The sequence below is a fragment of the Neltuma alba genome, unplaced genomic scaffold (assembly GCF_004799145.2).
Source record: "Neltuma alba isolate B1F8T4 unplaced genomic scaffold, ASM479914v2 tig00011140_pilon, whole genome shotgun sequence".
Lineage (NCBI taxonomy): Eukaryota > Viridiplantae > Streptophyta > Magnoliopsida > Fabales > Fabaceae > Neltuma > Neltuma alba.
In genome coordinates this window covers 42758-58878 of record NW_021635875.1, presented here as the reverse complement: position 1 = coordinate 58878, position 16121 = coordinate 42758, and the positions used below count along the sequence as shown (strand labels likewise).

The 16121-nt window shown below is 34.7% G+C and overlaps 2 protein-coding genes across 3 annotated transcripts; one reads left to right on the top strand and one right to left on the bottom strand.

Annotated features, from left to right (window-relative positions):
• Positions 1–568: 568 nt before the first annotated feature.
• Positions 569–11423, top strand: LOC114761855 (tRNA (cytosine(34)-C(5))-methyltransferase). Of its 2 annotated transcripts, none has more exons than XM_028951306.1 (15): positions 569–780; positions 870–958; positions 1220–1286; positions 1381–1496; positions 2572–2638; positions 2760–2808; positions 2989–3074; positions 3269–3519; positions 3636–3691; positions 4293–4378; positions 5792–5884; positions 8890–9217; positions 9422–9933; positions 10570–10804; positions 10888–11423. In XM_028951306.1, exons 1-15 carry the CDS (start codon positions 604–606, stop codon positions 11169–11171), a joined length of 2496 nt encoding a protein of 831 aa, XP_028807139.1. In that variant the 5' UTR covers positions 569–603; the 3' UTR covers positions 11172–11423. The 2 variants fall into 2 exon arrangements, with proteins under 2 accessions (XP_028807139.1, XP_028807138.1); XM_028951305.1 differs by having other exon boundaries at positions 9407–9933.
• Positions 11424–12839: 1416 nt separating this feature from the next.
• LOC114761858 (ras-related protein Rab11A) lies at positions 12840–15768 on the bottom strand. The gene is made up of 2 exons (XM_028951309.1): positions 15381–15768; positions 12840–13574 (listed from the first exon to the last, which is right to left on the bottom strand). The coding sequence occupies exons 1-2, from the start codon at positions 15617–15619 to the stop codon at positions 13130–13132; spliced, it is 684 nt and encodes a 227-aa protein (XP_028807142.1). The 5' UTR covers positions 15620–15768; the 3' UTR covers positions 12840–13129.
• Positions 15769–16121: the final 353 nt, after the last annotated feature.

The following is a 16121-nucleotide window of genomic DNA, read 5'->3' as shown; positions in this document are numbered from 1 at the left end:
TTGATGATAGGCTAGGATGTTGGGATGAAATCAACAGGCCAGGATGTGTTGCTATGAAATTGATTTACAACCATTAATCGAAATGAATGAATCATAATAATGCTTGAGAGTGAAAACCCAAAAAAACGAGAAGCAATATACGGAAAAGAGGAAATAATTGAAACCAAAATTAGACATCCACCTTACTATTAGTTTTTCATTTTAACTATAAAATGGTATTTTGGTCTTTCAACAATATTAAAAAAAAGTCTACCCAGGCCTATTAAAGCTTGATTAGAAATTTATTAAAAATGTATGCCTAATGCTGAGTTTTAGTATTTTAGCTAGATTTATTAGGGTTCTAAAATTAAATTGTAATTTTAAATAAGTTATTAATATGAATTAGAGTATTAAAAAATCCAAAATTCAGAATAATTTGATAAAAGATGACAAAAATAAATAAATAAATAAACACTGCAATTTTAATTTAAGAAATTTAAAAATACATACAATTATTGAAGGGGCGGTAATAGGGCCATGCTGAACCCTAACGGAAGGGAAGGGCGGTTAACTTGTGGAATAGAGAAGTCGAAGGACAAACTGTGCAGTCCAAGGGGCAGCAGTATGGGCGGTCGAGGCAAGTCTCGTACTCAACGAAAGCATTTCCGGCAGAGCTCAGAGAATGTATGGAAGCGTTCAAAACCCGATCCTTCTTCTCAAGACCCTGACTCCACTGGTAATCTAAATCCAACTTGGACTCCCTTCGCCACTCAGAACTCTGCTTTTGATGAGTATTACAAAGTGCTTTTTTTTTCCTCTTTCATCATTTGTTTCTTTTCTGAAGATTGTTGGTCCTGTTTTTATCGTGCTTTGTGCTAATCCCATTGCAGGAGCAGGGCATAGTGCCACCAGAAGATTGGGATGCTTTCGTCGCAGTTCTCAGAACTCCATTGCCTGCTAGCTTCAGAATTAACGCTTGGTAATTGCTGGTTAACAATTTTTCTACTCTATCATTGCTGTTAATTTTGATTGACGTCCATTTTGTTGTTTCACTCTCTACGAGAGGTTGGCTTAATAACGGCACTTTGCTTTGCTATTCGAAAATGACTTTCGAATGGCAAAAGCATTTACCGTGCTGTGTTGTTCATCCTTTTTATAATAAAAATTTTTATTGAACGAGATTGATTCCTCTCGTTTCTGTTGTGCATTGTTTCATTGTCATTTCCTTTGCTTCTTGCAGTAGCCAGTTTTCTGCTGATCTTAGATCGCAATTGGAGAATGATTTTGTGCAAACTCTTCAGGCTGAGGTTTGTCAGCACTTGTACCATTATGATCATTACGCTGCCCTTCGTTTTTCCCCCCTATTGAAGCTGTATTTTGGTTTTTAATTATTCTTACTAGGTTGCTGAAGGGGATGAGGCAGAGGCCATTAAACCTTTGCCATGGTATCCTGAAAATCTTGCTTGGCACTCAAACTTCTCCCGTATGCAGCTGAGGAAGAATCAAACGCTTGAGAGGTAGATAAATTCTAATCTGTGTTTGGATCTAAGTTTTTTGCATGAAATGGCTCATGTTTGGTTTTAAACACATCATACATAAAATATGAAGAGTTCTTTTCTTCCCCCCACTCCCCTAAATACATCTTTATCTTTTTGGAGGAGGAGGAGGAAAAGTGTTCTTTACTGTCTATCCTTCTCTACCTAACCTTTTCTGGTCTGTATATATTCATCTAACAATTAAAATTGCTTGATGGCATAATGAAATCCACAGATTCTTCTTCTACTTCAACAGTCACTACAATTCGTGGGACTTCCATTTTATAGCCACGAAGAATCATTCTAAAACTGCTATTCTAACGGCTATGGTTCAGTCCATGAGAGAATAATCCCACCCTTTATTCACTTGACCTTCTGTTTCCATTTTTCTTTTACTTCGTCTTTCATAAAGAGAGCAAGTAGCTCACTCAAGAAAAGAGAGCAAGTAGTTGTTGATAAACAGGTTAACAGGTATAACTCCAAATATTTGATGAATTGAAAACATAGCAAACCAAGTGATTTAGTTGTATGCATTATTGTTCTAGAATCTAAATATGCTTTCTTCAGCATTACATATGTATGTTGGGGGTTTTGGGGAGGTTGCATGATAACAAATTCAGTTGTATTCCCTTTCATTTCTTGAAAGAGGCACAGTAATACCAAATTTGTTATGCATTACCATGGCGCAAAGCTGTAAATACACATTTGCTTTTCCCTTTTCCCTACAGAACGTTATCATGTAGATTGCAATTGATTTGTCTGCATTAGTCAATAGCAACTAAAGAATTCCCAAGGTCTTCTATCATTAGTTTATTGCTTTTGGAGTGAATATCAGTTCTATCAAAACAACACATTTCTAAAATTGGACATTAAACTGCAGGACATCCTGTTAGTCATTGGTTATTGCATCCTTCCCGCAGTAATTATATATGTGATGTTTTCATCATTTGTGTCTGCGTGCTAATGCCATTGGCCAATAAATTGAAATGAATCACTCATCAGTTAGTTTTAAAATGAATATTTCAAGTTTCTGTTTCTGATTATATTAATCTCTCAGGTTCCATGAATTCTTAAAGCTAGAAAATGAAATTGGAAATATTACAAGACAGGAAGCTGTCAGCATGGTGGGCCAGTTTACATTCTGTCTCTCAAACTTCAAAATTATACACTTACGCTTTTCTAAAATTTATAGGCACTTGCTTTCCTAAAATTTAGCTTTTAGTAAAATGACTGGTTGTGATGCAGGTGCCTCCCCTCTTCTTGAATGTGCAGCCAAATCATTTTGTGCTTGATAGTAAGAAGTATCTAATTAACTGAAGTAATTTTATTTTTACTGTTCTGGTTTGTTGTACTTTTCTAATCGTAATGCTAAAAATATACAAGTTTGGCATTTCATTACTTCTTTACTCTGATGCTTCATTTGTTATTTTTTTAGTGTTTCTGACTACTTTATTATGACTTTGCTTTCCTTTAGTGTGTGCGGCACCAGGTTCGAAAACATTCCAATTGCTTGAGATTATATACCAATCAACTAAACCCGGATCACTTCCCGATGGAATGGTTATTCCCTTTTACTTATGCTGTGCCACTTTAATTTTTGACTACCTTCTTTTTTATCATTTTCTATTATTTATTGGTGGCTGGCTTCATCTTATCTGATTTTTTAGATCAGAAGTTTAGTAATTATTAGCTGTTCTTCTGGTCACATCAGCTATAACGCAACTTCTGTTTGATTATATTCTTTTCATAATTAGGTGATAGCAAATGATCTTGATGTTCAAAGATGTAATCTTCTCATCCACCAGACAAAAAGGATGTGCACAGCCAACCTCATCGTCACTAATCATGAAGCTCAGAACTTCCCAGGCTGTCGTTTAGTCAGAAATCATGAATCATTGGAACCAGAGCGGCATATGGGCCAACTTTTATTTGATTGCATTCTCTGTGATGTTCCGTGCAGTGGAGATGGAACCCTTCGCAAGGCACCTGATCTTTGGAGGAAATGGTATGATAGCTCTCTCTCCTTATTTTTTTCCGTCTGGATTCCTCTTCAATTACCATATTTTCCCCCCTTCAATTTTTTTTTTTTTTTGGGTAAAGATTTGCTTGGCTTGTACACAGGAATATTGGAATGGGCAATGGGCTTCATAGCCTACAAGTTCTAATAGCTATGCGAGGTACTTCTTGATTGTTCTCTTATTTTATGGTTTCCCTTTTATGTTGTCATTGTAATTTTAAAAAAAAAAATTGTATTTGTGGTCAATGCTGATTATGATAAGAGCCCATGCTTTCATGTGTTGCATTTATTAGCAAGTTAAAGCACAGAAATGAATTCCTAAGCACTTTACTGGCCTGGGCCAACTTTGTTTTTTCTACAGGAAGTTCTCTGGTTTTGTTAAGGTTCGTGTTTTATTTCTTTATTGAATCAAGCCATATCATCGGATTTAACTGTATCCTTTAATCTTTGAAATCGAACAATAGCTTTCATGTTGTTTAGGAACTAGTAAGTCTGAAGGTCTGGACTAGTTGCTCATTGTTTTCTTTTCATTGCTGTGTTCCTTTGGAAGATAGAAGAATCTTTAATTCTTTAAAGCAAGGATTTTTTTTTTTAATTGAGGAGTTTTAATTTTTAATTGACTTCCTTTTGATGCCAAAGGTCAAAAATGTTGATAAATCACTGGATTCTTACTGCTTTTTCCTAACTGATTATACGTTAGCTAGGGTTGCAATTTTTAAGATGATTTTTGCCAAACTCAGCAGCTGTGTTGAATTTGTTAGGCTTATCTTTACTTAAAGTTGGCGGAAGAATGGTCTATTCCACCTGCTCAATGAATCCAATTGAGAATGAAGCTGTGGTTGCAGAGGTAATCAACTTTGGTTGCACTTGTCTTTTCGGTGGTTCGGCCAGGAGCCATGTTATGTAGTCTGTCTGGTTCGATAGCACTATCCTTAGATACTGAGCAATGTCCATGTTTAATTTGCATCTAACTAGACATGACACTGACACTTAAGAAGTATATGGACTCTTGGGATTTTCTTTTGTTGTCATTGTTGGTGTGCTTAATTTTTGGCTGTTTTTTTGTGTGCTTGTATTTTGCGTTTATTTAGGTGTGTGCTTGATTTTTGGCTGTTTTCTTGTGTGCTTGTATTTTGTGTTTATTTAGGTGTACGACTTTTTTTATCTGAACATGTTTATTCCATTGGTGCAACAAGTTCTTTTACTTACCATGTTGAGGGCTGTTGCCGATCCATTAGTCGTGGTCATGTCTCAAATATGATAATTTTAATTTTAATTATAAACAATGAACCAAAAGTGTCGCTCCAAGAGGAAAAAAAGAGAAGCAGAACATTGCTGTATACAATCATGTCATGTTGGCACCTAAATGTGTAACTGTATGTAAGTAGCTTGGTATCAATGATACGATGCAGATGGCCGATTTATTTTTATGCAATTGAAGACCTTAAATTTTTAAAATGCCAAGCATCTTTATCCATGTCTCTTCTCTGCGAAATCATGCCTGTTATTGCAAATAACCTTTTTATACCTCTTATCGTATCATCTAAAATGCTATAGTCCTGGCCAAGTCTCCGTGAAACGTGAACTTTGGTTGACTGCTTCAAGGTTATGTGCTTTACCTTGTGATATTGAAGGAAGAAATTAGAATGAATATTTTGATAGCCACAATCTTCCTTTGGCAGTAGTGTTAGGAACTTTTGAGAGATGTTTAAATGCATGTCTGTGCCTATGACAATGCATTAACCTGGAAGCTTTTGTTAATTTCCCCTAGCACCTGGGTCCACTGACTTTAGTTTGTAGAGAGTATTTTTATACCATCATGTAAGAATTAGTTGATGGAAGATAACGGGTGAAATACCTAGTTCTGGAGGTAGCCGTCATTTATCTACTTATTTAAATGAACCTTTGGTGCTTCATAACTTGGACTTTAATCTGTGAAGGGCCATGGCTAATTCTCTATATCTAATTTTTTGACAAACTGCAGGTTTTACGGAGGTGCGGAGGATCTGTTGAACTTGTTGATGTCTCAAATGAGCGCCCCCAGCTTTGCGCCGTCCAGGTCTCAAGAAATAGAGTTTGTGTTTTTTATACCATCATGTAAGAATTAGTTGATGGAAGATAACGGGTGAAATACCTAGTTCTGGAGGTAGCCGTCATTTATCTACTTATTTAAATGAACCTTTGGTGCTTCATAACTTGGACTTTAATCTGTGAAGGGCCATGGCTAATTCTCTATATCTAATTTTTTGACAAACTGCAGGTTTTACGGAGGTGCGGAGGATCTGTTGAACTTGTTGATGTCTCAAATGAGCGCCCCCAGCTTTTGCGCCGTCCAGGTCTCAAGAAATGGAAGGTTTGTGTTTTTCCACCCGAATCTTTCCTTCGGTTGTATATTAAATTCAAGGGAAAATTAGAGAAAGACCAAGAGGGAATAACATTTATCGGAGAGGATCATAACAATTGTAATTATTTAAAAGATCAAATACTAAAATATTAATTCAAAAGTGATCCCTTGCCCCTGACTGAACCTCCTACATTCTCTCCTATGTTCTATTTTAAAAACTAATGCCAAATTTAAATATCACTAAATTCAACAGAATTTCCCTCAATCTTTACGACTTGTGTAAATATCAATCGGAAAGAAACACACAAACATTTTTCAGATATGTCAAAATTAGAATTTTATTTTTAAAATAAAAACATTTGATTGAAAATAAAAAATATGTAATTTTAGTAAAATTTGAGATTCTTCTATAATTTACTACATATTTTTAAAAAAGGTTATATATGCCTAGAATAAAAAAACTATGAAATTTAAAATAATTCAAAGAAAGTCTGTATAATGGCCAAAGTATGCATTTGGTCCTTTAACTTTATGCAAGAATTCAGTTTAGTCCCTTAACTTTAAGAAATATATTTTTAGGCCTTTAACCCTAAAATCACTAATCTTAAATGATGTTTTTTTTCTAACAATCATAATTGTTTTGAAAATTAAATTTAATATGTTAGTATTTGAAAATTTTATCAACATTCAATATCTCAATATTTTCATTGTTTGTTGATGGTTTTAGGGTTAAAGAACTAAAAATGTGCCGCTATTTAAAGGGATCAATTTTTTTTTCCCCCACCAAAAAAGGGATCAAATGTGAAACATTGTCAAAAGTTAAAAAAATCTAAAAGTATGCTTTAGCCTCTTATATAATTTATTTTTATTTTCAAAGAAATTTCTGTAATTTGTAAAAATTAAAAAAAGTCCATGTAATGTTGATAAAATTAAAAATATTTGGATAATATATTATAATTTTATGTGGAATTGGTAAGCTGGATTCGCTCCATTAGACAATACTTGTATAATTCAAAAATATATATTATCAATAAAAATTTCCGTATGACCAATAAAATCTATAAATAAATCACAATAGAAACAAATGGTAACGAGGTTTCTTATGTTTTTTTGTGGGGGATAGTTCCTTTTTAACATCTTAACGGGCTAATTACTAAGATATAGGGTATAAATTTAACATCTTTTAGATTAGTCTATTTCACTCTCATTAACTTTTTTGTCTTGGTATGCCCCCTTGTTGTAACCTTTTCAAGTGAAGCATAATTTCTTTCATCTTTCTTTATTTTTTTTTTAAATATTTGATCTTATAATTTTATTGATATATTTTATGTGGATTTAATGATTTTAATTAAATGATTCTGAGGGGGGAGTCTTATGATACACACACATAATATAAACTATAAAGCTCTAGCAAATCACACCATTTATTTATAAATTATAAATAATGATTATTTTACATAACCTCATGAGATCCACATTAATTTGTGCATAATTTGAAATGTTATAAATCTTAAATTGATATTGAGATCATATTTATTAGCAAGAACCGGAGGTAGTAATATGTTAGGATGTTTCAATTTCTGACACTATTTACATAACATTTTATTTTTGTCTCTGAAGTTTACACTAGTTCTGATAAAATATGAAATGAGTTTAATTTTTAGTGAAGAGATTTTATTGATAGCAGTGATGACAATATAAACAAGACAAAAAATAATTAATGATGATATAAATGAACAAATATCGATAGTAATAATTAAATGGGATGTTGATGATACGGTGGATGCTACTCTTGGTGAAGGAAAAACGTTTAAAAAAACAAATGATATGGTCCTGGGGATAATGGGTGGTTTTAGTTTTTCTTTGGAGAAAAAAAAAAATCTGTAGGTAAGAGGGAACCTAGAATATATGGCTAGGGATATTTTTAAATTAATATTTTGGTATTTAGTCCTTCTAAATAATTACAGTTTCTATGATCCTCTTTAATAATATAATTTTCTGTGTCCTCTCCAATTTTCCCTAAATGATCATTTGAAGATATTACATTGAATACAAGAGTTGCACTTTTTTATTTCCTACATGTGTCAAGGTTGAGCTGCTTGAGCATGTTAGTCAGCGCTCTCAGCTTTAGTAAGAGAAACCACACTCTTACAAAAGTATTTGTGCATCAAAGTAGTTTATTCTTTTTTTACAAAACGATCCAGAGGATCTTGAAGCAATCGGATACCAAATTGATGAACAAGAGAGGGGAAGGAAGAGGAGTAGAGTAGGGAGGAGAGCAAGAAAAGGAGGGAGATATAGACGAAATAAGGGAAAGGTAGAAGAAGAGGGAGAGAAATCTTAAACATCAACACTCTATTCATTTCATCCAAAAGTCTACAATAAAAATAATTTTAGCCCATCAAGTTCTAAGAAACCTAAACCCCTAACTTAGTCTTCGAGCAAAAGAAATTATAAAAATGGAAGACTCCACTATATAAGAAACAATCTCATAAATCTAAACCTAATCCAAATTATTTATTTAAAAGATAATAATGTAAATCATATTTAAGATCCTAATAAAGATAAAATTATACTAGATTTTCCTAGAATTCTAGATATCCGTAATTAACCTCATATCTCATCATTAACCGAGTATTCTAAGATCTTTTGTTCTTAAAATCTATTCAAAGGCTGAAAGCTTCGTCTCTTTCAACTCAAGACTGCTAGCTCAAGTTGCGGGAAATTAATGGACTTGGACCATTGTTTTTTCAGTTAGCTAATGTTTGGATGGGGTATTGGTTAATTATTTTTAATTAAATGTATGATAATATATGATTATTACTAAGTTGTCTGTCCACCTAGTTAAGTGGAATGACAAAAATCTGGTTCCCCAATAATAGCTTGCATGTCGGGCAGAAGCTATTGGATTTGTGAATGAGTGCATGAAATGAGCTTTGTGGCTTCATTTGTGGAAGGGTTAGGTAACAGTATGTGTTTTAATATTTCTGAAAGGTTTGATTTTGGCGGTGCAGGTGCGTGACAGGGGCGTGTGGTTGTGTTCCTATAAAGATGTTCCCATGTATCGAAGAAGTGCAGTTCTTCCCAGCATGTTTCCTTGTGGAAAAAATTGTCAGGACCTTGTTGACAGTAATCACAAGGTGGAAATGGGAGATGATAATGATAAGGGTGTTTGTGGAAACTCTGAAGATGGCAATCAAGCAGCAGAGAATCCTGGAACATATAAGTTTACTGAGGAAGTATCTGATTTACCACTAGAGCGTTGCATGAGGATTGCACCTCATGATCAAAACACTGGAGCTTTCTTTATTGCGGTACTGCAAAAGGTTTCAGCTCTTCCAGGTAATTTTAAACATGATGTTAGTTGTCCCTCTGTCATAATATCTGTTAATGATAGTCAAGAATTCCTGGTCATCATGGTTACTAATTCCTCTTTCAGTACTCATTTTCCATGTCGCATTCTTTCCAACACAGACTTCCCTTCCATGTTGATTGTGTGCTATAATTAAGTTATTGTTTTCTTCTTTGCAGCAATTCCTGCTCCAGAAAAAACAAAAGATGGAATTCCTAAGCAGGATGGAGAACCAGAGAACCAGGATATTGAGGATTCAAAAGTATTGCAGGTCGAGTCATTAGAAAATACACCTGAGGAAGCTTTGGAAGTAGTTACTGTAATCGATAACAAACCCAACACAGATGTGGAAACTAGTCATTCTGGTGCATGTTTAGAAGAGGATTCAGAGGAAGGGCAAAAGCCTCTTAAAACAGAAAGCATAGTAAAAATGACTCCAGGAAAAAGAAAGCTGCAGATTCAAGGCAAGTGGAGAGGCGTTGATCCTGTTTTCTTTTTCAGAGATGAAGTCACTATTAACAGCATAAAGGATTTTTATGGTATTGATGAAAGGTTTCCATTCAATGGTCAGCTTGTCACTAGAAACATTGATAGAGGCCATGTGAAAAGAATTTATTATGTCAGCAAGTCAGTCAAAGATGTTCTTGAACTGAATTTCTCAGTCGGGCAGCAACTCAAAATAGCATCTCTTGGTTTGAAGATGTTTGTGAGTATATCTAATTCTTCATCCTTCAACCTCTGATATGAGTGTTGGTAGTGTCGTCTAGCCTCCTTTTTTTCAAATAAATCAGTGCAAGAGACTATAGTGACCATGTGGTTTGGTGAGACCTAGAAGATCAGGGGCAGGTGGAGCTAGGGATTTGTGTGAGCAAAGGATATATAATGGCACCGAAGGTAGATTTAGGGCCTGTTTGTTTACCTCCAGGTTCTCCCAACAACTCATCTGTGGACTAAAACCACCTTTTTAAAACAGATTTTTTTACGCACTAATTAAATGGATTTTAGTTAGCAGAAGTGTGGTTTATAAACTTGTTGACATGATAATAATATTGAATTGAGAAATTGAGCACATATGACTCCGAAGTTGGATGATTTTAAAACTATGATTGCTCATGGCTTCTTATTACCAACTAGATATGAATTTTAGCCGTATGAAGGGATATAATTCCAACTATGATAATTTACTGGACCATCTTGTATAAAATGTCTTTATTTTTATTCACAACATTTCAAGTCCAATCACTTTGCTGTGAGAAATATGATTGCTTAGCCCAGACTGTCTCTGGTGAAAGACTTGTTTGTGGGAGAAATTAAATAAAATTACTGTGCTCTGATCCCGCAGGAAAGACAGACATCAAGAGAAGGATGCTCAGCACCATGTGCTTTCCGAATATCATCTGAAGGATTGCCTCTTATTTTGCCATACGTTACCAAGAGGATTCTTCATGCATGTCCTGGAGACTTCCAGCATCTTCTGCAGTACAAAACAATAAAATTTGCGGATTTTGTTGATGCTGAGTTTGGCAAAAAGGCAGAAAACCTAACGCCAGGGTATTGTGTGATAGTTCTGAGTAAAGGTATGTATTGTTTTATCATACTGTGGGGATGGTGAACGCCCTGTAACATTTCTGTTTACGCCGGCTCTTACCTTTTTCTGCAGGGAAAAGAGAACCACCAGAATTGGTTCACGTGGAAGAGTCTACCATAGCCATTGGATGCTGGAAAGGCAGGGCCAGTTTGACTGTGATGGTTACTGCAATGGACTGCCGGGAACTGCTCGAGAGACTTCTAGTGCGCTTTGACACAGAAAATGGTTCCTCCGTGCATGAGAACAGGCCCTCCAATAATGCTGTTGATGAAGCGCAGGGCCCTAACGGCATCGATGACTCAGAAGCTCCTAACGGTGTCGATGACTCAGAAGCTCCCGGAGGCGACAATACCTAATAGGTTTGCGTACATGCTTGTATGAGTGAAATTAGCGTAACTTATCAGTAGCTCCATCAATTGATGTAAAACATGCATGGTTATAGGTTACGTATTGCTTCAAAGAAATTGTTTCTTCAGCATTGCTTTGATACGGATGAGGTTTAAGGTGAAAGTTGCCATGTGGTTAATTTGTTGTCGGAGTATGATTGACAGTAACACGTGATATACCCGCACATGAGTGGAGGAGTTAAAGATACTTATTTTGGTCTATGGTCAAATCTTCAATATTTTTCAAAATAGTATTGAGGTACTTAATATAAGAGTTAATTAATTTGAGTAGATTAAGAAAGTTTGTTGAGTTAGCTATTTGTAATGATTAGGTGTTATCTTTTTTAAAATATTCTTACTACTTATGTATTAGTTAAAATTATTATTTGATTGAATATGTAACATATAACTATTATAATGATTACTTTGAAAAAAAGATGAATAAATACTAGAGACAAAATGGATTGAGATATTATATTTAAGATCAAATTGAAAATCAAACTAATTCTTATATTAAGGAGTGAAGGTAGTAATTTCGCAATTATTAAGATATTTGTAATGCTAGTAATGATACTTAGAGTTGGTAATATGGGTTAAACTTGCGGGTCTAACCCGCCAACTCACTAAAAATAATAGGTTAGGGTTGGTTAAAACTCAACCTGTCAGTAAATAACGCTTTTCAACCCACATCGTCTAACTCACAACCCATTGCGGGTTAACCCGCCGACTCGCAGGTCAATCTGCATTTATTTTTTTTGTATTTTTTAAATTTTATTAATCATTATATGTATATTATTATATTATATATTCTATCTAAAAAATTTAAAAAATACCTATATCATTTATTTATTGTGTTTTTGATCAAGTATTTAAAGAAAAGATAAAAATTTTACTATATTTTTTATATTGTATAAGAAAAAATATTTAAAAAATAAAAAAAAATTAAAAAAATAGTAAGTGAGTTGGTGGGCCAACACATCAACCCATCATGGCGGGTTCATTACACAGGACCTTTTTAGCTTACACCGCCTAACCCTAACCTATCACGGGCCAATCCGCAGGTTGCAGGTTGGCCCATATTACCACCCCTAATGATACTAGTTTCCCGTTGAAAATTTAACGTTGAAGTTAATATATTATTTGGACAATGATAATTTGGATGTTGTTAGATTGATTTTAATGTTGTGAAACTGAATTATAAACACCTTTTATAAATGCTTATTGTAACGTTGTTAAATTACTCGAAATTTAACAATATGAAAGTTCTTCTACAAGGAAGATGTTATATATTTGACCTTGTTTCTAATCTTAAAACACTAATATCTTACTCTTCACTCAATACTTCTGATTTCTTATACAAGAACTTATTTGATTTTTATTTAGTCTTAAATATAAAATTCTAATTCACTTTTATCTCTCTTTTTTAGATAGTCGTTGTAATAATGGTAGTTCTGACCAATACATTTCACTAACAATGATATTTTTAAAAAAAACACCACCTATTTATTACAAATAACTAATTTAATTATTTTTTTTAATCTACTCAAATCAATCAACTAACTCTTATATTAAGGATCGAAACTAGTAAATAGATTACTCTAATTCTACCGTGACACTGGCGAAATGCCATTGATCAGAAATTGAAATGACCTCAGCAGCTATCAAAGCCATGCCCACATGTCATATGCACTTGCAACACCATTATAGTCTAATTTACAATACAGTCAACAATTCCGCCTAATAATTGACCCCCTAAAAGCGTAACGCCATAAATCACCTTCATCTCTAGTTCTTCCCTCATCAGCTCAAGCAAAATAAACTTGAAAAAGTGATGCAAATGTGCAAAGGAAAAGCACCAAACCTTAAAAAATTGAGAATAGGAATATCGTATAATGAATGGGGTAAATTGAAAACAATTATAAAGAAACTCAAGATGACTGACAACACATATTCCTCTTAGTGGGTATTTCTTGAGCAGGACCTGGAATTATAATTTTCTTGCCAGAAGGAGGCGCAGCGTTGCCGTTTTGATTTTCACTGGCAGCTAGGTTTTTCTTGTTGACAATGTTGAAAATTTCCGTCAAAACAGTCATGAAGGCTGTTTCAACATTAGTTGCTTCCAGTGCCGAGGTCTCTAAGAAAAACAGTCCCTCTTTTTCAGCAAATTCTTTTGCATCCTCCGTGGGCACTGCACGTTGGTTCTCAAGATCACTTTTGTTTCCAATTAGAATGATGACAATGTTCTTGTCAGCATGGTTACGTAGTTCTTCAAGCCACCGAGGTATGTGATCAAAAGTCTGTCGTTTGCTGATGTCATAAACTATCATGGCCCCCACAGCACCCCTATAGTAGGCACTTGTAACTGCTCTGTATCTGAACAATAAAACATAGATATACATCTAGAAAATCAGTAACTCAGCATTTATGCACCTGCTAGTGAGTTCATGTCAAAAATGTATAATTACTAATGCATATATGTACATAGATATCAATTCCAAATTCATCCAGGAATACAAAACATGATAAATAAGAAAATTAAATATGATCATGGCAGATGAGGACAACAGTCATCTATCTGACCAGAATGAAAACACAACATTCATATCATATGGCATGCGTTAAGTCAAACATATCGAAAAGGGGAAAAAAAAAAAAGGGCCTCAGGGAACATGGCATAATTCTCAAATACAATGAAGTACTGACGCTAAATTCTTCGAGTTAAGGCCTATAATATTTAGTAATTTATATTTTCGTATCCCAAGCCCTCGGCCTCTTCAATGCGTACTCCTATTACAAAAATTACCTATCCGCCTTCTTCCATGGATAAGCCGTCAAATGAGAACTATGTTTGTATAGAATCTAAAGGTGTGAGTTCTAAACTGAGGTTTCTACCTAATTTGATATTGAGAAGTCAATTACCCTAAACGCTCGACACACTGGAAAATGGCTAAATGTAGTTAGTTATAAAAACATATTGGAATTTAATGTGTTTATAAAAACATAATGGGATTTAATCTGTCTCTTAACATTTTAAAGAATCAGGATTCCCTTCATGATTTTGCAACCTCTTCCCCCAAAACAAATATAAAACAGTCCAAAAAACAGACACAGTCGCTGCTGACATATGGCTTGGGAATCGAGAGGATAATGAGTGTATAATGCAGAAAGGAAGTGCATCAGAACTTGAAAATTACAAACTCCATAGCATGTGATCTGTATTGGCGGTGAAATTGATGATAGCATGAAAGAGCACAGTGGTTCATATTCAACTTCAACGAGATTCCTTGATAAAAGAGTTCTACACACAAGTTAATAGATTGATAAGGCTCACCATTATAACTGTCAACTGCTTTGAACAGATATTTAGCAATATAGAAGTTGTAAAAGAGGATACCTAATACCTAAACACATTGTCGTCAATCAAGTAAATGAAAAATATATAGTTCTAATGACGTAAACATGACAATCTTATCTCAATTTCAGTCCACAAACCAGTCAATTTGGACTATGTGAATACATGTCACCTTGTTTAAAAGGTTTTAGATAGGCAAAGGGTTAAGATATAACGGAAAAGTTCTTATACCATCCTATATCACAATTTCAAATAAATAATCTTCAACAAAGCCTAAGCCCAATACAAACATGAAGGAAAGATTGTCACAATCAGCAAGATCACCTCCCTCCATGTCCCACACATATGATGTTGAACTTCAGTTTGACGATTCATTACTCGATCCACATACTTATTGCCCATAGCTAGTAGTTATGATCAACAAATACATGTGATCCGACCATGATAAGAAAGTATAAACACTTTACAAATCGAATTGAATTATAATATTGATTTCAGGTTCTGTATACGATGATAAGCAGATCACTTCAACAAATTAAACCAAATAATCAATTCGCTACACAAGAGCATTTCTAAACGGACACTGGAAGTTTATGCTAGCATGAAGTGAACTCTGATTCAAAAACACAACGTGGTAAAATCCTGAACAGAAAGATCCTTAAGAATACGCGAAGACAACCAAAAAGACGGTTTCAAACTTGGTTATCGAAAAAGTATAGCTAAAATCACATCGATCGCGGGAAGACAAATAGAATAAACAAAGGCAAATCAGCTCAATGAACACAAAAGAAAGTGAAATATGGTGAAAGTAGAGAGATAAAGAGCACCGTTCTTGGCCAGCTGTATCCCAGATCTGAGCCTTGACGCTCTTGTGGTCGATCACCAAAGTCCGAGTCTGGAATTCGACGCCAATTGTGGCCTTGGAGTCCAGGCTGAAGTCATTTCTAGCAAAACGAGCTAGCAACTGTGACTTCCCAACCGCCGAATCTCCTATCAGAACCACCTTGAACACGTAGTCTATCTTCTGGTTAGCATCTCCATATCCTCCACCTCCAGCGCTCGCCATTTCCACCAACTTCTCTCTCTCTCTCTCTCTTCTTCCCTTCTTCCTCTCTCTTCACAGTGAGATCGGTGAATAATAAAACAACGATGGATCTTTGCCTCTGCTATTCAACTTCTTGTTTCCGCTTCAAATATCAAAACCAATATATTAAACAAGTAACGAGGGAGAGAGAGATTGGGAAAGGTGCTTTGGTAATAAGTAACCTCTCGCTTTTCCCGGTCCTTTTTATCTAACATATTAAACTATTAATTATTAATATATTCTGTTTTTTCGGCCAATGAATGATCTCTGTTTGAAAGCAGAGATACGTTGAGTCATACATTTTCATCAATTTTTAAATTTTTTTTGTATAATGAATATTTTAATAAAAATAAGAGAGGACTGAATTATTGACACGTTGGGAGGGCCTATGTGGAAAAAAGAGGCGTGCGCGTATGTCTCGGGTGAGTCGTCCCATTGGTTTATGAAGACCGCCGTTTCTGATTCTGTCAACATCATAGTAAAG